Raw genomic sequence first — 23,435 nt, 5'->3', positions numbered from 1 at the left:
CTAGATGGACCATGAGATCTTCATCTGCCATCAATCTTCTATGTTTCTACACTGCTGACAATCAAAGCTTACCAAAATGCATATTATCCTCTGTATTAACAAGGAGGAACAAAGTATCACAGTCCAACGTCTTAAAAGTCTCTGAATTATTTATATGACATGGTACCAATAAGAAGCACACTATTAATTAAGAACTTAATTTAAACTTACCTATAATTTTTACAATCATGTCATACATCTGCCTAGTCTCCTCCTCTTCTTCGTACCATCTATATTTCATATATTTTATGACTCCCCAAATCATTCCAATACCTGTGCCAAATAAAAATAGAAATATTGCAACTGTTCAAATGTTCCAATTGCCATATTTTTGCTTAGAAAGTATGTGGATTCAATGACATTTTAGCTTGAAACAAGTATTTCTGGCATTCCATTGTCAAAACACCTACTTAGAATGACAATTCCCTTCTAATTTTGTTGTACTGTAAATAAATTTTACTGTACATAAATTTAGTGTAAATCACTCTACAAAACAAATAATTCCCTCAGCACTGTCAAACTTTTTACTAAGTCTGGACTTCTATCTCTACTAGTTTTTTCTCATTCCTATCACCCATTTCCTCCCACTTAGCACTGTATGACTGTAATTTGTTGCTTGTATCCTAAGATTTTTATTATTATTGATTGTTTCTTCATTGCTTATTTGACCCCTATGACAATCATTAAGTGTTGTACTCATGATTCTTGACAAATCTATATTTTCTTTTATGTACACTGAGAGCATATGCACCAAGACAAATTCCTTGTGTGTCCAATCACACTTGGCCAATACAGAATCCAATCCAGTCCAATTTTACAGATGTCATATTTTTTAAAAAATTCAGCAACTTATTTCTGTACAAATGTTTAAAAGTATGTCCTTTTCTAATGGGATATTGTATTTTTTAAAAGTCTCTGAAGATTGCTGCTTTTAATTGCTGCTAAATGATGTTACTTTTGCTTTTGCAAAAAAACAAACAAAAACAAAACAAAAAAATCAAAACAACTTCCTTAAGGTGCAAGTCAGCTGAAAGTCCTAGAGAGACTGAAAGTAGATAATTCATTAACAATCAAGGCATGTCAAACCGATCTGTGGTGGAACTTCGGAGTCTTCGGAGAGGGACGGCATACAAATCTAATACATTTATTTATATATTTATTAGATTTGTATGCTGCCCCTCTCTTTAGACTCGGGGCGGCTCACAGCAATAATAAAGACAATGTAAAAACAAATCTAATAATTTAAAAAACACTAAAAAACCCATTATTAAAAGCAAACATACACACAAACATACCACGTATAAACTGTATAGGCCCGGGGGAGATGTCTCAGTTCCCCCATGCATGACAGCAGAGGTGGGTTTTAATACGTTTACGAAAGGCAAGGAGGGTGGGGGCAGTTCTAATTACCAAGGGGAGCTGGTTCTAGATGGTTGGGACCGTCACAGAAAAGGCTCTTCCCCTGGGTCCCGCCAAACAACATTGTTTAGTCGACGGGACCTGGAGAAGGCCAACTCTGTGGGACCTAACCGGTCGCTGGGATTCGTGTGGTAGAAGGCGGTCCCAGAGATATTCTGGTCCGATGCCATGAAGGGCTTTATAGGTCATAACCAACATTTTGAATTGTGACCGGAAACTGATCGGCAACCAATGAAGACTGCGAAGTGTTGGTGTAACATGGGCATACCTGGGGAAGCCCATGATTGCTATCGCAGCTGCATTCAGCATGATCTGAAGTTTCCGAACACTTTTCAAAGGTAGCCCCATGTAGAGAGCATTACAGTAGTCGAACCTCGAGGTGATGAGGGCATGAGTGACTGTGAGCAGTGAGTCCCAGTCCAGATAGGGCCACAACTGGTGCACCAGGCCAACCTGGGCAAACGTCCCCCTCGCCACAGCTGAAAGATGGTTCTCTAATGTGAGCTGTGGATCAAGGAGGGCGCCCAAGTTGCGGACCCTCTCTGAGGGGGTCAATAATCCCCCCCAGGGTTATGGACGGATAGATGGAATTGTCCCTGGGAGGCAGAACCCACAGCCACTCCGTCTTATCCGGGTTGAGTTTGAGTCTGTTGACACCCATCCAGACCCCAACAGCCTCCAGGCACCGGCACATCACTTCCACTGCTTCGTTGACTGGACATAGGGTGGAGATGTACAGCTGGGTATCATCAGCATACTGATGATACCTCACCCCATGCCCCTGGATGATCTCACCCAGCGGTTTCATGTAGATATTGAATAGCAAGGGGAAGAGGACTGACACCTGAGGCACCCCACAAGGGAGTAACCTAGAAGTCGACCTCTGACCCCCCACTAACACGACTGCGACCAACCGGAGGGGTAGGAGGAGAACCACTGGAGAACAGTGCCTCTCACTCCCAACCCCTCCAGCCGATGCAGAAGGATACCATGGTCGATGGTATCGAAAGCCGCTGAGAGGTCAAGAAGCACCAGGACAGAGGATAAACCCCTGTCCCGGGCCCGCCAGAGATCATCCATCAACGCAACCAAAGCAGTTTCCGGGCTGTAGCCATGCCTGAATCCTGACTGTTGAGGGCAAATAATAATAATAATAATAATAATAATAATAATAATAATAGTTGTTATTGTTATTATTGTTATTATTATTATTATTATTATTATGTCAGTACAACATAGCAAACGAGATCACTATGCTGGATTTTGTATTTCATCACCAGTCGGGCGCTTCCCAAGCACCTAGGACTGTGTGATGTAGCGGCAAATTATGTTTGCCGATCCCAGTAAAGTGGCCTTTTGCAATTGACAGAGGGAGATTTTGTCAATTCCAATGGTTTTCAAATGTCCGCTGAGATCCTTTGGCACTGGCCCAACGTGCCAAGTACCACTGGGACCACTTTCATTGGCTTATGCCAGAGTCGTTGCAGCTCGATTTTTAGATCTTCGTATTTCACTAATTTCTCTAGCTGCTTCTCCTCAATTCTGCTGTCCCCCGGGATTGCGATGTCGATGATCCATACTTTCTTTTTCTCCACAATCAGGATGTCTGGTGTGTTATGCTTCAGAATTCGGTCAGTCTGAAGTCGGAAGTCCCACAATAGTTTTGCTTGCTCATTTTTGACCACTTTTTCGGGCTTATGATCCCACCAGTTCTTTGCCATTGGTAAATGGTAGTTCCGGCACAAGTTCCAGTGGATCATCTGTGCCATAGCATCATGTCTATGATTGTAGTCAGTCTGTGCGATCTTTTTGCAGCAGCTGAGTATGTGATCGATTGTTTCATCTGTTTCTTTACAGAGTCTGCACTTTGGATCGTCTGTTGATTTTTCAATTCTGGCTTTGACAGCATTTGTTCTAATGACCTGTTCTTGTGCCGCCAGTATTAGTCCTTCTGTCTCCTTTTTGAGTGTTCCACTTGTAAGCCATGACCAGGTCTTCAATCTTCTCCAAGAACTGGCCATGCAATCCTTTCTTCCACCAACTGTCCATACGACATTGAGTTACAGTTTTTCTGTACTGGTCCTTAGTTTGCTTCACCTTGAGAAACTTCCTATTGTTGACCTCCATCAACGCTGACTCTTTGCTCTCCTTCACATAGTCAGCTAATGCATGCTTCTCTTCTTCCACTGTTTGTTTCACTTGCAAAAGTCCTCTGCCGTCTATTTTCCTTGGTAAATACAGCCTGTCAACGTCACTGCGGGGGTGTAGTGCATGATGGATCGTCATTAATTTTCTGGTTTTCCTGTCCAAGTTGTCCAGCTCTGCTTGAGTCCAGTTCACTATGCCAGCTGTGTATCTAATGACAGGTATGGCCCAAGTATTTATAGCCTTGATAGTGTTGCCACTATTTAGTTTGCTCTTCAAAATTTTTCTGGTCCTCTGGATGTACTCTTTGCTGATCACAGTTTTCACATGACCATGCTTGATATTATCCAGTTGCAAGATGCCCAAGTATCTGTAGGCTTCTGGCTGGTGGCACTTGATGGTTTGACCATTTGGCATTTCAATGCCCTCACTTTCAGTGATTTTCCCCTTTTTTCAGTGCCACTGTAGCACATTTATCCAGGCCAAACTCCATGCTGATGTCATTGCTGAAGATTCGCACAGTGTTGGTTAGTGACTATATTTTAGTTCCTGATTTTCCGTACGACTTCAGGTCATCCATATACAGCAGGTATGAAATTTTTTGTGAATTCCTAGCAGTTTGGTAGCCTAGGTTTGTTTTCTGTAGGATGAGTGACAGCGGGATTATAGCGATGACGAATAGCAATGTTCACTCTAAGCTGTGCGCGCATGCGCGTGCACCCCAAAACACCCCCCCCGCACACCCTTTTCCAAGGGCGTGCAAGGAGCCGCAGCTGCCCCTGCCCCCCCCCCCAGCCCCCTCACGCTCCTTGCTTCTTGCCACTGTCCCCGCCCGCCCGATTCGCCTCTCTTTCTCCTCCGCTTCTCGCCTCGGGGCGCGGCTCCTCCCACAGCGACGGTGGCAGCTGCTCGTCCTCCTCATCCGGCCACTAGCCGCTCCGAGCGCTTTGGGAACACCCGCCCCGCCCCTCTTGCAGTCCCTTCTCTAAGAGCGCTTTCGTCCCGGGCTGTCAGCGAGGGGGCTGCAGGAGAGGCGGGGCAGGCGTTCTTCTCACAGCAGAGGAGGCAGGCAAAAGTGATTTTCAATGTTGGGCACATGGGTGTGTGCACTCCCCATCCCCCTGCCAGCCCGCCCGAAAAATTCAAAATAAGAAAAACCTTCACTGGCCTCTGCTGTGAGAAGAATGGAGAGAGAACGAGAGAGAGTGAGAGCAACAGACAGAGCAAGATAGAGAGAAAGTGAGAAAGAGAGAGAGGGGGGGAGAGAAAGAGAGACAGCAAGAGAGAGAAAACAAGAGAAAGAAAGAGTGAGTGAGAGAGAGAGAGAAAGAAAACGAGAGAGAAAGGAGGAGGAGAGAGAGAAAGAAAACGAGAGAGAAAGTGAGAAAAGGAGAGAGCAAGATGGGGAGAAAGAAAGCAAGAGAGAGAGAGAAAGAAAGCAAAAGAGAGTTGAGAGAGGAAGAGAGTGAGAGAGAGAGGAAGAAAACAAGAGAGAGAGACAGAGAAAGCGAGAGAGAGAAGGGTGGAAGGAAGAGAGAGAGAAATTATAGAAAAAAGGGGAGAAAAAGAGAAATGAGAAAATGATTGAGGCAGAGAATGACAGGAAAGAGAGAGAAACAGAGAAGTGACTCTTGATTTAAAGCATATGGTAAAAGCGCTTAAATAATAACAGAGAAAACAAATCCCAGCCCTCACCTGTTTTTGTTAATAGTTATGTTTTTAGTTTTGCTGGTTGTTTTAGTTTTAATAGTAATGGATTTTGTTTTTTTTTTTAATTGTTAATTTATTTTAATAAAGAAGGGATTTTTTCCCCTTATTTATTTATTTGTTTGTTTGTTTGTTTATTTATACTTCTATGCTGCCCAGTCCCAAGGGAACTGCCGCTCAGACACTACACTTTTCCGCCCACACTGAAAAAAAATTAGAGGGAACATTGCCTGGAAGATGCCCCTTCAGATGTTGATCAGTTCATAGCTTTCATTCCCAACAAAAAGCTCAGTCTTCCAATATTTCATCACCTTTTCTATGAATTTCCTGATCTTTTCATTGACTCCAATGACTTCCAGGCATTTTATGATCCAGCTGTATGGCAATGAATCAAAGGCTTTCTTGTATTCAATCCAGGTCATGTATAGGTTTGTTTTCCTGTTCTTACAGTTCTCCGAAATCATTTTATCAAATTATTTATTATTATTATTATTATTATTATTATTAATAATAATAACAACAACAACAACTATACAGTATAGTTCGAGTCAATTTCCTGAACTGGAGCACGGTGATACTAGGTGTAGAAGTTGTTTATGGTTATTCTCGGTTTCTGAAAGTACTGTCTACAAGGTGGGAAGATGTTCCTCTAAAACGATGTTTCTTGTGGCTTGTACAGATATTTTAAAATGTGAAACATTTTCTAACTGCCTTGTATAATAACAACAGAGTTGGAAGGGACCTTGGAGGTCTTCTAGTCCAACTCCCTGCTTAGGCAGGACATCCTACACTACTTCAGACAAACGGGTAGCCAACATCTTCTTAAAAACTTCCAGTGTTGGAGCATTCACTACTTCTGGTGGCAGGCTGTTCCACGGATTCATTCATTGTTCTAACTGTCGGGAATTTTCTCCTTAGTGCTAAGTTGCTTCTCTCCTTGATTAGTTTCCACCCATTGCTTCTTGTCCTACCCTCAGGTGCTTTGGAGAATAACTTGACTCCCCCTTCTTTGTGGAAGCCTCTGAGATATTGGAACATTGCTATCATGTCACCCCAGTCCTACTTTTCATTAAACTAGACATACTCAGTTCCTGCAGCCATTCTTCATATGTTTTAGCCTCCAGTTCCCTGATCCTCTTTGTTGCTCTTCTCTGCACTTTTTCTAGAGTCTCTCAACATCCTTTTTGCACGATGGCGACCAAAACCGAATGCCGTATTCTAAGTGTGGCCTTACACTTGGAATACTGCATAGCATCATAGTGAGATGCCAGATTTATCTTCCAGGCTCAAAACAGTAGGAAACTCCCCCCCTCCATCAACTATAATTGGAAAATGATGGAAACTGTCACAAAAAGATATACAGTGGTACCTCAAGATACGAACCCCTCGTCTTACGAACAACTCATGATACGAACCCGGGGTTCAGAAAAATTTTGCCTCTTCTTACGAACTTTTTTCGAGTTACGAACCGGCGTTCGGAGACTGCTGGGAAGCCGCGCGGCTGTTTTAAAAGGTGACAGCCGGGCAGCGGGGCTTCCCAGAAGCCTCCCGAACGCCGGTTCGTAACTCGAACAAAGTTCGTAAGAAGAGGCAAAATTTTTCTGAACCCCGGGTTGGGTTGGGTTCGGGAGGTTGCTGGGAAGCCCCCCCAGCCCGGCTGTCACCTTTTAAAACAGCCACGCCGCTTCCCAGCTGTCTCCCGAAGCCGAATGCGGAAGTTCGGCTTTGGCGTTCGGCTTCAGGAGACAGCTGGGAAGCGGCGCGGCAGTTTTAAAAGGTCACAGCCGGCCTGGGGGGCTTCCCAGCACCCCCCCGAACCTGGGTTTGGGGTTCGGGGGGGTGCTGGGAAGCCCCCCAGGCCGACTGCGACCTTTTAAAAGAACCGCGCCGCTTCCCATCTGTCTCCTGAAGCCGAACGGCAAAGCCGAACTTCCACGTTCGGCTTCAGGAGACAGATGGGAAGCGGCGCGGCTGTTTTAAAAGGTCGCAGCTGGCCTGGGGGGCTACCCAGCACCCCCCCGAACCCCAAACCCGGGTTCGGGGGGGTGCTGGGAAGCCCCGCAGGCCGGCTGTCACCTTTTAAAACAGCCGCGCGGCTTCCCAGCAGTCGCCGAAAGCCGTTTTTTTTGCGGGGGGTTTTTTGGTTGCACGGATTAATTGACTTTACATTGTTTCCTATGGGAAACAATGTTTCGTCTTACGAACCTTTCGTCTTACGAACCTCCTCCTTGCACCAATTAAGTTCCTATCATTAGGTATTACTGTATTGAGATACTTGCTTTTGTAATAAATGTTGTGCTAAATCAGATTTACTGATATTGCTTTTGGGCAGTAAAGATAGTTTCCTGAACAAAATTGTAGATAAGCTGTCTCAGACAGTTCTCTTAAAATAGAGCTCTTATAAAATTGAACATTAAGTAATATGCTAATTTACATTTCCAAACTTTGAACTGGAGGAATCAGCAAAGGTATGATACTTCAGTGACTAGACCAATATTTAGCAAGATATTTAGTATACAGTGATCCCTCGAGTATCGCGAGGGTTACGTTCCAAGACCCCTCGCGATACTCGATTTTTCGCGATATAGTGGTGCGGAAGTAAAAACACCATCTGCGCATGCGCACCCTTTTTCCATGGCCGCACATGCGCAGATGGTGGAGTTTGCGTGGGCGGCAGGGAAGACCCAGGGAAGGTTTCTTCGGCCGCCCAGCAGCTGATCTGCTCGGCAGCGCGGCAGCAGCGAGGAGCCGAAGATCGGGGTTTCCCCGCCGCCCACGCAAAGGGGAAACCCCGATCTTCGGCTCCTCGCTGCTGCCGCGCTGCCGAGCAGATCAGCTGCTGGGCGGCCGAAGAAACCTTCCCTGGGTCTTCCCCGCTGCCCACGCAAAGGGGAAGCCCCGATCTTCGGCTCCTCACTGCTGCCCGCCCACCGCTCGCCCACCCGCCGCCCGCCGCTTGAGAGCAAGAGGGGGAGAGATAGAGAAAGAGAGAGAAGGAAAGAAAGAGATGAGGGAGGAAGAGTGTGAGAGAGGAAGATGCAAGATAGAGAAAGAGAGAGAGAAAGAAAGATGAGAAAGGAAGAGAGTGACGTCATCGGGTGGGAAAAACCGCGGTATAGCAAAAAAACCGTGGAGTATTTTTTAATTAATTTTTTTTTAAAAATCGCGATATAGCGTTTCGCGAAGATCGAGATCGCGAAAATCGAGGGATCGCTGTATTCCACTGCTAGTTGGCATTTATAGCCAAAGAAACATGCAAACAATTGTAACCTTCTGTTAAAATGAAGCCTTCTGTGAACATAATATACTAGTTGGGAGCAAATATATCTTTTAAATCTATTAAATTAGTTTGGTTAACAAATAAGATATAAACAAGCTTAACATGGTTTCTTCCCTTGCACATGGACTGATTTAAGTTTACCTATTTGTAGTCTTCTGTTCTTTAAATTATTGATCATGCTAATTTCAGTTGGAATCTTTGTATGCTAGTGATGTCAATAATTAGGTAACCAGAATAACATAGTGAGAAGGGACCTTATTCTGACCCAGCATCGAGCCCCAAATAATTACACAAGTTGTCTTGGGTGACATCTGTGAAAAAAAATCAGGCGCTCAGGCATGGCTATTCATTCATTCATTCATTTTATTTGACTTCTATGCCATCCAGTCCCGAAGGACTCACGTAATGTGCCACTCAGACACTATACTTTTCCGCCCACACCAAAAAAAAATTAGAGGGAACATTGGTGGTGACTGCTGATTTACGACTGAATGAGCCTCGCTATGTGACTCTGCCCAACATCATGAAAGCCAAAAAGAAGAAAATGGAAATGGTGAAGCCATCTGACCTTGGTATGGAACTTATGCCTCCAGTGAAGACTCTGAGCATGGAAGATCCTCTTGGCACAAGGCTGGAGTCAAAGTGGAAACAGTAAATTGAAGGAGATTGGGAGGATTTGAGTAATTTAGCCTTGCCTTGAGATGCTGCTACAGGTGTATCTCCTGCTTTAGCAATAGGTGTGGCCTTCAGAGAGCCCATCTTCCAGTCTCAGGAGATCTCTCCCATTCTATTGGGTTCCTCTGAAATCACAAACCATGCTGCCTTCCATCTCAGCTGGCCACCTGAGAGCACCAAATTAGTTTTAATTCTACTTTCTGTAGTAATTATGGTTTGGTGTGCAATAAATGTCATGTGATCTTTGAAGGTGGGAAAAAAGCTTCCAGTGATGAAGCTCCCATAACTTCTGAAGGTGGTGGATTGTTCTCACTGTGAAAATTTCTCCTTTTTTCCAGGTCATATTCATATAAAAATCCTACCATCTAAATAAATATGCCTGGGGAACAGTTAAGAGATGTAATCAAAGGAAAAGCCCAATCAAAAAGTAACAGGTCAAGGGAGACTGGCTGCTACTGCATTGTTTTAGCACAATGCTCGCTCTGCTAATGCCCACAATGTTACTGCAGGGCAGTGAAAATGAAGCAGGGATCAGTTTATGAAGAGAGGTTCTTAAGTGTACAAAAACAATTCTGGAAGTTGAAGTCCACAAGTCTTAAAGTTGTCAAGTTTGAAGACCTCTGATATAAGACACTAAAAGGGATTGTATTGGTTTGGCTGCTAGTAAAAAATAGAGCATAGTTTTATTTGATTTTATGATAACCTATGAATATACCAATGTCGGCAAAAATATTAGCAGTGGGAGTAGATGGCATTGATTTTTATACTGCTGTAATACTTATTAACACTAGTCACCCAGTAAATGACAGTGGCAGAAAACAATTAAAGAAAACCCAAAGCATAATGATGGATGGAATGTCCACGGTGGGAGATACTGATTCACACTAATTGATGAATGTAAGAGAATTGGCTCTTCATGGGAGGAATGCAGATTTTTATCTGTCAATATGTGGTATTTGATTTTTTTGCCACCATCCCTTTTACCAATTTTTCCAAATGGCTAGGAAGAAATATGACTATTCTTTCTACCTATTGATATGATTGTCAAGTGAAAAGCAAGAAATTAAGAACGTATAACTATTTTATTCAATTTTCAACTGAATAGCAAATATTCAAACTGGTTTTCATGTTTGTTGTTACAATTAAGAAGTTCTGATGTAACATTCTTAGTAAATAACTTATGTAACCAATGTTCCCTCTAATTTTTTTTGAGGGTGGGCGGAAAAGTATAGTGTCTGAGGGGCAGTCCCCTTGGGACTGGGCGGCAAAGAAGTATGTATGTATGTATGTATGTATGTATGTATGTATGTATGTATGTATGTATAAATACATAAATAAATAAATCCCTTCATTTTTATTAAAAGAAATTAATAATAAAACAAAACCAAACTCTATTACTATTAAAACTAAAACAACAGCAAATCCAAAAACATAACTATTAATAAAAGCAGGTGAGGGCTGGGTTTTTTTTTCTCTGTTATTATTTAAGTGCTTTTACCATATGCTTTAAATCAAGAGTCACTTCTCTGTTTCGCTCTTTCCTGCCATTCTCTGCCTCAATAATTTTCTCGTTTCTCTTTTTTTCTCCCCTTTATTCTATAATTTCTCTCCCTCTCTCTCTTCCTTTCTCTGTCTCTCTCTCTCTTGCTTTCTTCCTCTCTCACACACTCTTCCTCCCTCCCTCCTCTCTCTCTCACTCTCTCTCTTCCTTCCTATCTTCTCTCTTTCTTTTCTTCTCCCTTCCTTCCACTTTTTTTATCTTTCTCTGTCTTCCTTCCTTCCCCTCTTCCCCTCCCTCCCCCTCCCTCCCTTTATATTTATCTCTTCTTTCCTTCCTCTCTTCCTCCCTTTCTCTCTCCTTCTCGTTCACTTTTCTCTCCCCCTTCCCTCCCTCCCTCCTTCCTTCCTGCCTCTCCACTTCTCTTTCCCTCCCTGTCTTTCCCTTCTTTCTCTCGTCTCCGGCGGGCAGCCAGCTTTGCTGACCAGCACTAGGCTCAAGCCAGCTGCCCGGGAAAGCCCTGTGCCGGCCAGCAAAGACGGCTGTCCGGGAAAGCAGCACGCTTTTCAAATGCGCTGCTTTCCTGCAACTCTTTCCTGGGCAGGGGGGGAGGCGACCACTCCCCCCCCCCGCCCAGGAAAGAGGTGCAAGAAAGCCGCGTGTTTGAAAAGCGTGCTGCTTTCCCGGAAAGCCGGCTTTGCTGGCCAGCACAGGGCTTTCCCACCGCTCCCCCCCGAAAACACAACAAAGGTCCACCGCCACCCGCTTGAGCCAGGATGACAGGCAGGGCGAAGCGGCGTGGAACAATGGGAGGCTCAAGCTGGTGGCGGCAGACCTCCATTGTGTTTTCGGCTGGGGGGGCAGGAGGACCTTCCTGACTACCTCACCCAGCGCTTCGCCCAGGATGACAGGCAAGGCGAAGCTGCATGGAACAACGGGGGGCTCAAGGAGGCAGCCTCTGTGCTTTTCTTTCAGTGGAGGAGCTAAGCGGCTGGAGACTTTAAAACAAAGGGATTAATGCCAGCCTTTGCGCTTTTCTTTTGGCTTTGGGCAGGACCGGAAAAGCTAAGCGGCCGGAGACATTGCCGGCCCAGCGGATGAAGTGGAGGCGAACAGAATGGGGACAGAGGCGAGGCGAGGAAGTGGCGGAGGGGGAGGAGGCGGAGTTCAGGGTGGAGTAGGCCGATCCCGGGCCCATCGCTCCGGCTCCAGGGAAGCGGAAGGGCGTGGGAGGAGGTGGGTGCGGCCAACGGCAGAGCCGAGGAAGCCGGAGCTTTCTCCCCCGCCGACAGCTTGGGAGGGGCGGATCAGCTGTCAGTGGGGAGAAACCGCGCAGGCTCCGCACCAGCTTGGAAAACTCTGGGCTGTCGTTAGGATTTGCCTGTACTCCAGCGCGCTGCGCACCTTACAGGGAACTATGTATGTAACTATGTCCCAAGTTCAAAACAAGTTTTCCAATTCATGCATACTCCATAAGAAAGTACTGTACTTTACACACAATATCACAAATTATAAATATTGCATATATCAATAACTATATCAGACATTAAATATCACATTTTAAACATAAAAATATTAAATTTCTTCAGCATTAGTACAAGTAGTCCTCGATTTGCAACACTTAATTTAATGACCATTAAAAGTTACAACAAAGAGGCCTTGATAGCCCATGCTGTGGATTGGTAAGTTTTAATTAATGCCTGTTCAATGAGTTTGTTCTCTGGTTTCAGGACCTCCTCTGCATTGCCTGGAATTGTTCTAAAAGAGTGTAAACCTCTGAATAGTGCATCTACTGCTGGTACAGAAAATAATTCACCAGCTGTGGCCCTATTGGACAGGGAGTCTCTACTCAGTCACTCATGCTCTTATCACCTCAAGGTTTGACTACTGCAATGCTCTCAAAGCTCTGAAGAGCGTTTAGAAACTGCAAATTGTGCAGAACACAGCCATGAGAGCAGTCATGGGCTTGCCCAGACATGTACATATCACTCCAACACTCTGCGGACTAAATTGGCTGCAAATTGGTTTCCGGATGCAATTCAAAGTGTTGGTTATGACCTATTTGTGTGGCATCGGGCCAGAATACCTACGGGACCGACTTCTGCCGCACGAATCCCAGCAACCGGTTAGGTATCACAGAGTTGGCCTTCTCCTGGTCCTGTCAACTAGACAATGTTGGTTGGCGGGTCCTAGGGGAAGAGCCTTCTCTGTGGGGGGCCCGGCCCTCTGGAATCAACTCCCCCCAAAGAGTCGTGCTTCCCTCACCCTCCTTGCCTTCCACAAGAGTCTTAAGACTCATTTATGCTGCCAGGCTTGGGGCTATTAGATTCTTGCCCCCTGGCGGATGAATGTGCTGAGAGAAAGTTGATTGAATGGGAATGACTGCTTTTTATGGCTTTTATATTTAATTAATTGAATCTAAAATGTTATACATTGTTTTATTATATGTTGTAAGCCACCCCGAGTCCTCAGAGAGGGGCGATGTACAAATCCAATTAAATAAATAAATAAAATAAACAAAACATGTTTTGTCCTGATAGGAGGTGCATGGACCTGCTAAGGGAGCAGCCTGCTAATTCACCACTGTGTCTACAAATAGTTGGAGAATAGGGATAACATCTATCTCTGGTCTAACTTTCGAAAAAAGTGGGTTTGCCTGATCATCCTGAGCTGTGGATGAAGATGAGATAGATAATTTGATACCGGCCACTGCTCGAGCCTTGAATAAAAATGATTTAAATAAATTGGGGGGAAATAATCTGCTAGTTAAGGGCTGATTTGTGAGTAGATCGTCATCCTCTGACAGATTCTATCTGGAATAGTCTTCTTTCTGGATCTCTTCCCTGCTAAGGCTTGATTTCTCAGAGAAATCATCAGAACTGTGCCTATTGGCAAGGCATCTCTTCTTAGAGCGTTCTTAATTTACGTTGAGGAAGAGATAAGTATGGGAGATCTGTCCCCAAAGAAAGATTGAAGGCTGCCTTGAGAGCACAGAGATTGGCTGGTTCAAAGGCTGTGTGTTGAGGTCTGGCTAGGACCCACTTATTCTTGCTGAGTAAGAGCCTGATTGGACTGAACCTCCTGGAGATTTCCGATCTTTTGGGCTTCTGATCCATCAGACTGATCTGATGAAGATATTTGGTCTTGTTCTGAAGATTGTCTTCTTGCTTCTCTTTCCGCCTCAGTTCGCATTACACTCCTCGGTAGTCATGCCCTCTAGTGACGTAGATTCATTGTAGACCCCACCCCCAAGTATGCCTCCAAAATGCCAGCCTCCTTACATGCCATGTGTGTTATGGCCTCCTCTATTGTTGTGTGGTCTCCAAGAAATCCGGCACAATCTGGCCTGCAGCTGCGCTTATGCACTGCCCCTTTCCTCCTCCCCCACGCCTGGGCCACTGATATGGCTTGAGTGTGATCGGCTGGTGTTGATGCAGTGCCTGAAAAGGACTATGCTGGGAGGCAATCTTATATGCAGCAAACCTGTCTTTTCCTCTAGATGAATACCGCGAGCTGACTCCAGCAGCACTCCTCTTCTTACGAGCTGAAGTCTTTAATAGAGGGGGGAGGAGGTTGCTACCATGCCAAAGAGCAAATTCGAATTGTTCGCCATGAGCTAATCCTTTGTCTCCCTGCAGCAGGGCACCCAGAAGTGCTGTCTTTTAAAGTTTCCTGCCAGAGCTGCTTTATCTTGGCCAATGAGCGCCATGAGCTGGGCAAATGCCCATAACTTGGGCAAAACCCATAACACAGAGATGGAAGGAGGTGAGGGCAGTGGCAGGGGAAACGGGAGGGGGGGGGCGCAAGCAGGCATAGAAATATAATAAAATTAAACAAACAAACAAACAAATGAACAGCTATGATCTTAGTTCTGCGGTGTCTTTGGAGTTGTAGGAAGCTTGAATCAGGAGCCCTAAAAAGGGCTGTTTGGTAGTAAGGAGTTGAAGATTGATTTAAAGAAGAAGGCCAGATTAGAGAAAAGGTTCAGGAGGGAGTCCTGCCATGATTGTCTTCTGAAGGATCAAGTCAGAATCTAGAGGTCTCAAGGCAGATCCTAGCAATTATTCAAATGAGACTGACTTAATCCACAAGATGATTGTTTGAGGATAAACCCATTCTGAAGGCTGGTTCTACCTCAGGATGGAGAATATACATTTTCACTGAACTAATACAGGCAGCAATATTTATATGTGTTACTTTACAAACTACTAAAAAGATATTTATGTGGATTATTTCCTTATAATTCTTTCCTTTTATATTAGCATTTGGTTGTAAGTTATCACATTCTACAATATAACAATGCTTACTAATTTCCTCTACTTCCATAGAGGGTACAGAATCTATTGAAAAGAACTGTATTGTAAATTACCATCACTGTTATGTCACACAAGTATAAATTTAAGTTTCGGAATACTAAAGAATACTCACCTATCAGTAGAATGAACGATCTGCAGGTTGCAGTAATAAATGCACGACGAAAACGACATGTAAGGGTCATCTGTGGCCTAGTTGATACTAGAAACTTTATATCAGTTGTATCGGTTATAAACTCTTCATCTGAGCTGTTACCAACATACCTATAAAAGATAATTTAATCTTTTCTTACATTTATGATTCAGACCATAAACAAGCTAAAGAGGTGTACACTCCCTCTCCCTTCTATGTCTTTTCCTGATTAATAACAATCTTGTTATATTATGATATGAAAGGCAATCTGTAATTAAACTATTTATAGGGAAAAAATGAAATAAAATAACTTACTTTATACCAACATCTTCTCCACTATTTAATAACCATTGCAGGGATTCATTAAATGCATTTTCATATTCTGGACCTAAACTCTAAGAGAAACAAGGAAATAAAGTAAAAATAAAAAAGACCATGAATTGTCTAGTCATTGTCTACACTAAATATTCATTAATGATATGTTGCAAATTTCCAAAATAAATTAATGCTGGTATAATGTAACAATGCTATATAAAACTATAAATATGTGTACACATACAAAATTCAATTATATTTAATGTAACTTTATCATTAACTACTAGATATTTCATGATAAATATAGGAGTGAGCAAAACTCCTCTACTGTTCTACTGTAGGTTTGAAAGGAAACTACAGTTACCCATCTTTGCAACTTCCTTCCCAGACACACCAACAACAGCCAAACAAATGACCCCATCCCACTGGGTTCATAATCCCTGGTGAAGACAGAAAAGGAAGTGCAAGATCTATTTCATAGACAGAAGCCAGGAAAAGTACCTGACCCAGACAAGATAATTCCTTCTTGCTTAAAAGTCTGTGTTGACCAACTGGCCCCCATCTTCACCCAAATCTTCAACAAATCACTAGAGATATGCCATGTTCCTTCTTGCTTCAAATGCTTCACGATCTTCACAGTGCCGAAAAAGCCCTCCATCAAGAAACTGAATGACTACAGACTAGTTGTTCTAACATCTGTAGTTATGAAAACTTTGAAAAGGCTAGTGCTGTCCCACTTGAAAACCATCACGCATCCATGTTAGACGTTCTGCAATTTTGCATACCGAACAAACAGATCAACAGATGATGCTTTTAATATGGCTCTCACAACATCTTGAATCTCCAAAGATCTACTCAAGGTTCAACATTCAATACCATCATACCAGAATTCTTCTAACTGACCTAAACTAGCTAGTTGTATCTGAACACAATTGTAGATGGATCACAAACTTTCTAACAAACAGGAAGCAGCAAGTGAAGCTAGGCAAAATCACATCAGATACCTGTTCAATTTAGCACAGCCCTCCCTCCCCAAGGGTGTGTACTCTCAAAAACATCATCAATCTCAAACTGCCCAAGGAGCTGCTGATATAGTTCTACAGAGGAATTATTGAGTCTGTCATATGCACCTCTATAACTGTCTGGTTCAGTTCTGCAACCCAACAAGGCAGACAAAGACTTCAGAAGATAATCAGAACTTCAGAAAAAAAAACCCAATTACTTTCAACCTGCCTTCAATTGAACATCTGTCAAAAAGAGGGCCCTGAAAATATTTACTGACCCCTTGCATCCTGGACATAAATTGTTTCATCTCCTACTTCAAAACGATGCTTTAGAGCACTGCACACCAAGACAATTAGACACAAGAACAATTTTTTCCCCGTACGCCATCACTCTGCTAAATAAATAATTCCCTTACTACTATCAAACTATTCACTAAGGCTGCATTACTATTACTATTAAACTTCTCATCATTCCTCTCACCTATCTTCTCCCACTTATGACTGTAACGTGTTGCTTGTATCCTTGATTTATATTAATATTGCTTCCTGATTGCTTATTTGTACCTTATGACAATCATTAAATGTTGTACCTCATGATTCTTGACAAATTATCTTTTATGTACACTGAGAGCATATGAAGCAAAGACAAATTCCTTGTGTGTCCAATCACACTTGGCCAATAAAGAATTCTATTCTATTCCAACAGTGTGCACAAATGCTAGATTATGATTTGGACATGGGCTTTAGGAGGAAACAAACTTATAAGAACCAAGAAACACTATGTACCAGTACCCATTCTATCTGATAATTTAGTAAAGAACTAGACACATACTATAGCTAAACATGGTGATGATCTATTCTAATTGAATAGTGAATATGCAATTAGCTGTTCAGACAGGTTTACTTTAATGCTGAAAGTGACCTTTTTTTCTTTCTTTCCTTGTTCCCCTTCACTGTCTGTCCTATTAGGGCTTAAATATTTTGGCAGAGTCCTGTCCATGTCAGAGAGAGACTGGCTGAACCAAGTGGAAAATGGGGAATTAGTCTGGACACAAGAGGGCAAATCTGATTCTCTTTGGATGTCATTGAACCTTATCTAGTCTAACCTAGGTGCAAATCACCAATCTGAAAAGACCAATTCAGCTTTCTGTATTCATTGTCAATCGCCACAGTCTGTTCATAGCCCCCATCTCTTCATCCTCATCACCATTTAACTGATTTGAGGAACTAGATCAGTGAGTGAAAATAGGTTCAATGAAGCACAAAGGGATCAGTGTGAGTATTACAGTTATAAAAGCTGACAACAGTGAACAGGACCTAACTGTAGTTATTGTGAGATCGCATGGGCTATGCTAACTGAAAAGATCCATCTGTTAAACTACTGAAGTTAGCAGATGATACAACACTGATTGGTCTCATTCGAGATAACGATGAAACTGCATACAGATAGGAGGTTGAACAACTGTCCTCGTGGTAAGACCAGAACAATCTGGAACTGAACACACTCAAAACCGGAGAAATGGTGATAGACTTTAGGAGAACCCCTCCCATTCTACCACCTCTTAAACTACTAGACAACACAGTATCAACAGTTGAGACCTTCAAATTTCTAGATCCTATCATATCTCAATACCTAACATCAAAAACAATCAGAAAAGCACAACAAAACAATCAATATCTTATTTTGCACATAATAATAGCAGCTAGAATTACTTAAGCTCAATACTGGAAAACAGAAATGGTCACTTCAAGCTCAGTAATATTTGCAAAGATATTAGAATGTACAGAAATGAACAAGTTAACTATGGAATTACGTACAAGATAAAGAGGAAAGATAATTTTACAAAATTTAGGAGAACTGATATAATTGGTCAGAATGTAAAAACAAAGTAAAACAGTAAGAAATACAGAATATAAGAGGACATGTAGATATATTTATATAGACGATTAAAGAAGATGAAAATAGTAATAGAATAAAATTAAGAAATATTTGAAGATAAATAAGTTAAGAAATTAGTGATACAATAACATAAAAGATACAACGGTATGTAATGCTACAAAAATATTAATATTAACTGTTTATGTTTTTCTCAGATTGTTTTTATGTTGATGTTAGGTGGAGTGATTTGTACATACATGTTTTTAAAATTATTCAATAAAATTATTTTTTTAATGAAAAGAGCATTTTAAAAAAAGCACAACAAAGAATTTTCTTTCTGTGCCAACTTAGGAAGCACAATCTGCCCTAGGAGCTGCTGATACAGTTCGACAGAGGAGTTATTAAGTCTGTCATCTGCACCTCTATAACTGTCTGGTTCAGTTCTGCAATCCAACAAGACATAGACAGAGGATAACCAGAACTGCAGAAAAAACAATTACAGTGGTACCTCGTCTTACGAACTTACCGGTAATTGGTTCTGTGATCAGGTTGGTAAGACAAAGCAATTTCCCCACAGGAATCAATGTAAAACCGAATAATGCGTGCAGTCCCAAAACTTGCCCCTTTTGCCTGATGACCGCCGGCATTCTGATCCTTGTTTGGGGGTGGGTGGAGGAGGTGGGGGAACACAGCAGAGGCTGCTCGGAGGGAGCCTTGTGGGTGATTAACACCCGCGGGAAGCTGCCTGGTGGCTTGTCAGCCGGCGGGGCTTCCACCTTCCTTGAAAGTGTTTTCGGCGGTGGCAGCAAAGGGGAATCCGGCGCTTCAGTCTCGGACAAAGCTCCCTGGCTCTCAATCCGTGCCTGGCAGCTGCTTCCTCTGGAGGAGTCCCTTCAAGGTGCCCAAAGCAGCGGGCTTTGATTCCTCCCACTTTCCATCCCCGCGGACCTTTCCCAATGCCTCCCTCCCAACCGCTGAGAAGGGAAGAATCCAATGAAGGGAGGAATCCAGAGCGCTCTCCATTTGGCCAGTGTGGCTGGTTCTTTTTTCGGGTGGTGTGTGTGTGTGGGTCCCTGAATGCCATTAGGGAACCGAGGGGAGGCTCCTTTCATTCCCCTTCGCTCACAGGGATCGAGCCTTCGAGCTCCAGTCCTCAGCGAAGCGCAGATGCAGTTTAGGGGGAGGTCAGTCTGTCAACTAAAGAGAAGCAAAACTGGAGCCCTGCGGGCTCTGAGGAGGGGGGGGCGCGTTCCTTCCATCTGGTTTGGGGCCGGGCGATTGTTTAGTTTCCCCAGTGCTGAAAACTTCGCGAGGACATTTAGCTTTCCCAGCCTCCTCATTTTCTCTCCCCCCCCTCATTTTTTTATGGCTCCCTCTCTCGCAAGGAACAGCGAGGGGTGGCTGGCTCTCCTACCCTCCTCTCAGCTCTACTCTGTACATTTTCCCCACAATTGATCCAAGCGCTGGCGGGGAAGAAACAAACAGAAATGCCAGCAGGGTGGAAATGTAATGAAAGGGGGCAGGTGGAGTAAGAAAAGCCAGCAGGGTGGGGAGGGGGGGGTAGTGAGAGAGGGAAGCCGTGGGGGAGGTTCTTCCCTCTCGCACGCTGGCTGTATGGGAGAGGCTTACACCTCCTCGCCACCTCAGATTCCCTCACTTTTTTTTTAAGACTTAAAATTTCGGCACCAACTGTCTTTCTCTTCCTCTTCCCACCCAAATTCCATTTTCATCTCTTTCCTAATGGGTTTCTCACGAATTGATTCCTATTAGATAAATTGCTTCTTATGAACTTTTCTTTCTAGCAACCCAGCAACCAGTGACCCTCTCAGAGTGGGTCAGGTGACTTTCTCTGACCAGTTCTTATGCTTCTTATGAACTTTTCTTTCTAGCAACCCAGCAACCAGTGACCCTCTCAGAGTGGGTCAGGTGACTTTCTCTGACCAGTTCTTATGCTTGTGAACTTTTCTTCCTAGCAATCCAGCAACCAGTGACCCTCTCATAGTGGGTCAGGTGACTTTCTCAGTCTCTGCCCAGCATTTTCCTGTGCTCCTTGCATTTCTTGTTTGTGGTACAATTGTGTTAAAAACAGTAAAGAAAAACACAATCAAAAGCAATCTCAACCATGTCTCCTAAAAGGTCTCCTGTAAAAAGCAGTGAGGGTAAACAGAAGAAAGAGGCAATGATTACAGATATGAAGTTTGAAATCATCAAGAAGTATGGGGAAGGCATGCATGTGGTGGACCTGGTGAAGGAATATGGCTGGAACAAGAGCACAATTAGCACCATTTTGAAGCAGAAGGAGGTTCTAATGGCTTCAAAACCAGCCAAGGGGGTGTCAGTAATGTCTCATTGTTGTTCTGATGTTAACAATGAGATGGAGAAGCTGCTGCTGATATGGCTGCAAGATAAACAGCTCGCAGGAGATTCGGTGAGTGAGAGCATGATTAGAGAAAAGGCTCTAATCATCTACGAGGATTTGGTGAAGGATATGCCTGGGACATCAGAGGATGAAGGATCTTTCAAGGCAAGTCGGGGCTGGTTTGAAATATTTAAGATGACGACTGGCATCCACTCTGTTGTGAGGCATGGTGAGACTGTGAGTTCGGATGCTAAAGCTGCAGAAGATTTTGTGGTCACATTTGCAGAACTCATTGATGCAGAATGCTATGTCTCGCAGCAAGTTTTCAACTGCGATGAGACAGGCCTCTTCTGGAAAAAGATGCCAAGGAGGACCTTCATCACAGCAGAGAAGGGGAAGATGCCTGGCCACAAGCCTATGAAGGATAGGCTTACTCTTGCCTTGTGTGCCAATGCTAGTGGGAACTGTAAGGTGAAGCCTCGTCTACCACTCCAAAAACCCTCGAGCATTTAAGGCGCACAGGGTGACAAAGGAAACCCTTCCAGTGCTGTGGCGGTCAAACCCAAAGGCCTGGGTCACCAGGAATATTTTTGTGGGGTGGGTCAACCTGGTGCTTAGCTCCACTGTCAAGAAGTTTCTGCAGGACAATGACTTGCCTCTCAAGGCCCTTCTTGTCCTGGACAACGCTCCCTCCCATTCACAAAACCTTGTAGAGGACATTCTCGAGGAATTGAAGTTTATAGATATGCTCTTCTGGCCACCAAACACCACCCCTCTCCTCCAGCCCATGGACCAGCAGGTGATTTCCAATTTTAAGAAAATTTACATGAAACACCTATTCAAGAGGTGCTTCCAGGTGACAGAAAGCACCAACCTCATCCTTCGAGAGTTCTGGAAGGACCATTACAACATTGCCACCTGCCTCAGTTTCATCGATTTGTCCTGGTAGGGGGTTTCCAGGCAGACCCTGACCTCTGCCCGGAAAGAATTGTGGCCCGAAGCTGTGTTCAGCAGAGCATTCAAGGGGTTGTGCAGGCTGAACCCATCATCCTTGAAGAAATTGGGTCCCTGGGAAAATCCATGGGCATGGAGGTTAATGAGGAAGACATCAAGGACCTTGTAGAGGAGCATAATCAGGAGCTGACAACGGAGCAGTTGAAGGAGGTACAGCAGCAGCAGTCGGAGGTTTTGAAAACTTTGGAGGAAGAAATGGCTGAAGAGGAGGAGGAAATACCCACCAGTGAAGATATGCTGTCGATGTGGGAGAATTTGCGCAGCTTCGTTGAAAGGAAACATCCAGAAAAAATTGCAACAGTCTGTGCAGCAGACCTTTTCAACAACACGTGCCTTACGCACTTTAGAAACATTTTGAGGGGGAGAAGTAAACAAACTTCTCTCAATAGCTTTTTGTTAAATGCCCTCTTCAGAGTGCTGGACTTCAAGAAAAAAGACGTATGCTTAATGAAAGTGAGGATGATCCCAACTCGCAAGCACCTAGTCCTCCAGCAAGCTCCAGCACCTAGCCCTCCAGCAAGTCATCAGGTCTTACTTAACCAATTAAAAGTTAATAAATTAAGTTTTTGTTAATTTGTACTGTATAGTAGTACCTCGACATACGAGCTGCTCTACATACAAGCATTTCGAGATACGAGCTAGGAGGGGAGAGACATTTCTGTTCTACTCCCGAGCTGAAATTCGAGATACGAGCCGGGGGCTATGCCCCCTCCGAGCGCTCATCGCCCCCCGCCCGGGAAACCGAAGCATCCTTCCCCTCTACGCACTTTGCCCTGCCTGCCTCCTGGCTCAAGCGGGTGGCGGTAGGCCGCCTTTGGGTTTTCGGCTGGGGGGAAGGGAGTTAGGAAGATCTTCCTGCTCGCCTGTCATTCTGCATGCCTGTCAATCTTGTGTGCGCCGCAGAACGGGACGAGCCGGCAATGCGCGCCCCGCCTCCCCCACCCTGGCTGCGGGCCGTCCACACCATTGCTCCACTCGGTCGGCGGTCCCAGAGAGGCAGGAGCCGGGCACTGGCCTGCTTTTTGTCCCCCGCCGCCGCCTGCGAGCGCTCTGCCAGGCGGCTCCCCACACTCCGCGCCTCCTTTGTCTCCGGGTCTGCGGAGGGAGGGAGGGAAGCAGAGCAGGGCAGCAGGCGAGGCGACTGCCTCTCCGCTCGCCAAGCAGTGCAGGGAAGGAGGAAGAGAGAAGCAGCCGCTTTCCTGCTTCCCTTCCTTCCTTCCCAACCGGCCTCTCGAGGGCAGCGGCGGCAGGTTTCTGGCCTCGGAGCTAGCAAGGGGGGCGGCGGCCGGGTCCGGCTCCCGCCGCTGATGCAGTTGCAAAGCGCCGCGCCCCCGACGGCGTCCGGCGGCTTCAGAAGCGGCGCTGGGCGAAAGAGGGCGGGCGGGCAACGGCGGAAGGCGAGAGGCGCTGGGCAGCGGCTTCTGAAGCACACATTTTGTAAATATTTAAGTGTATCATTTCATGTGACAACGCTGATGAAATCACACTTGCTACAATGTGAAGTAGTGTCAATATTTTGTGTGGCCACCATTATTTTCCAGTACTACCTTAACTCTCTTGGGCACAGAGTTCACCAAAGCTTCCCAGGTTGACACTGGAGTCCTCTTCCACTCCTCCATGATGACGTCACGAAGCTGTTGGATGTTAAGAGACCT

General features: G+C 44.5%; 1 protein-coding gene across 2 annotated transcripts in view; it reads right to left on the bottom strand.

Moving 5' to 3' along the window:
- LEMD3 (LEM domain containing 3) overlaps positions 1 to 23,435 on the bottom strand; it is a 96,456-nt gene that overhangs the window by 17,817 nt on the left and 55,204 nt on the right. For both annotated transcript variants that reach the window (XM_070755626.1, XM_070755625.1), the window contains 3 exons: positions 15,525 to 15,604; positions 15,192 to 15,340; positions 211 to 312 (listed from right to left, as the gene is read on the bottom strand). In XM_070755626.1, coding sequence (XP_070611727.1) covers positions 211 to 312; positions 15,192 to 15,340; positions 15,525 to 15,604 — 331 coding nt within the window. The remainder of the gene's footprint in view (positions 1 to 210; positions 313 to 15,191; positions 15,341 to 15,524; positions 15,605 to 23,435) is intronic.

The sequence above is a fragment of the Erythrolamprus reginae genome, chromosome 6, assembly GCF_031021105.1.
Source record: "Erythrolamprus reginae isolate rEryReg1 chromosome 6, rEryReg1.hap1, whole genome shotgun sequence".
In the NCBI taxonomy this organism is placed as follows: Eukaryota; Metazoa; Chordata; class Lepidosauria; order Squamata; family Dipsadidae; genus Erythrolamprus; species Erythrolamprus reginae.
Note: the sequence above shows the minus strand (reverse complement) of the source record. Positions and strands in the feature narration are given on the sequence as shown.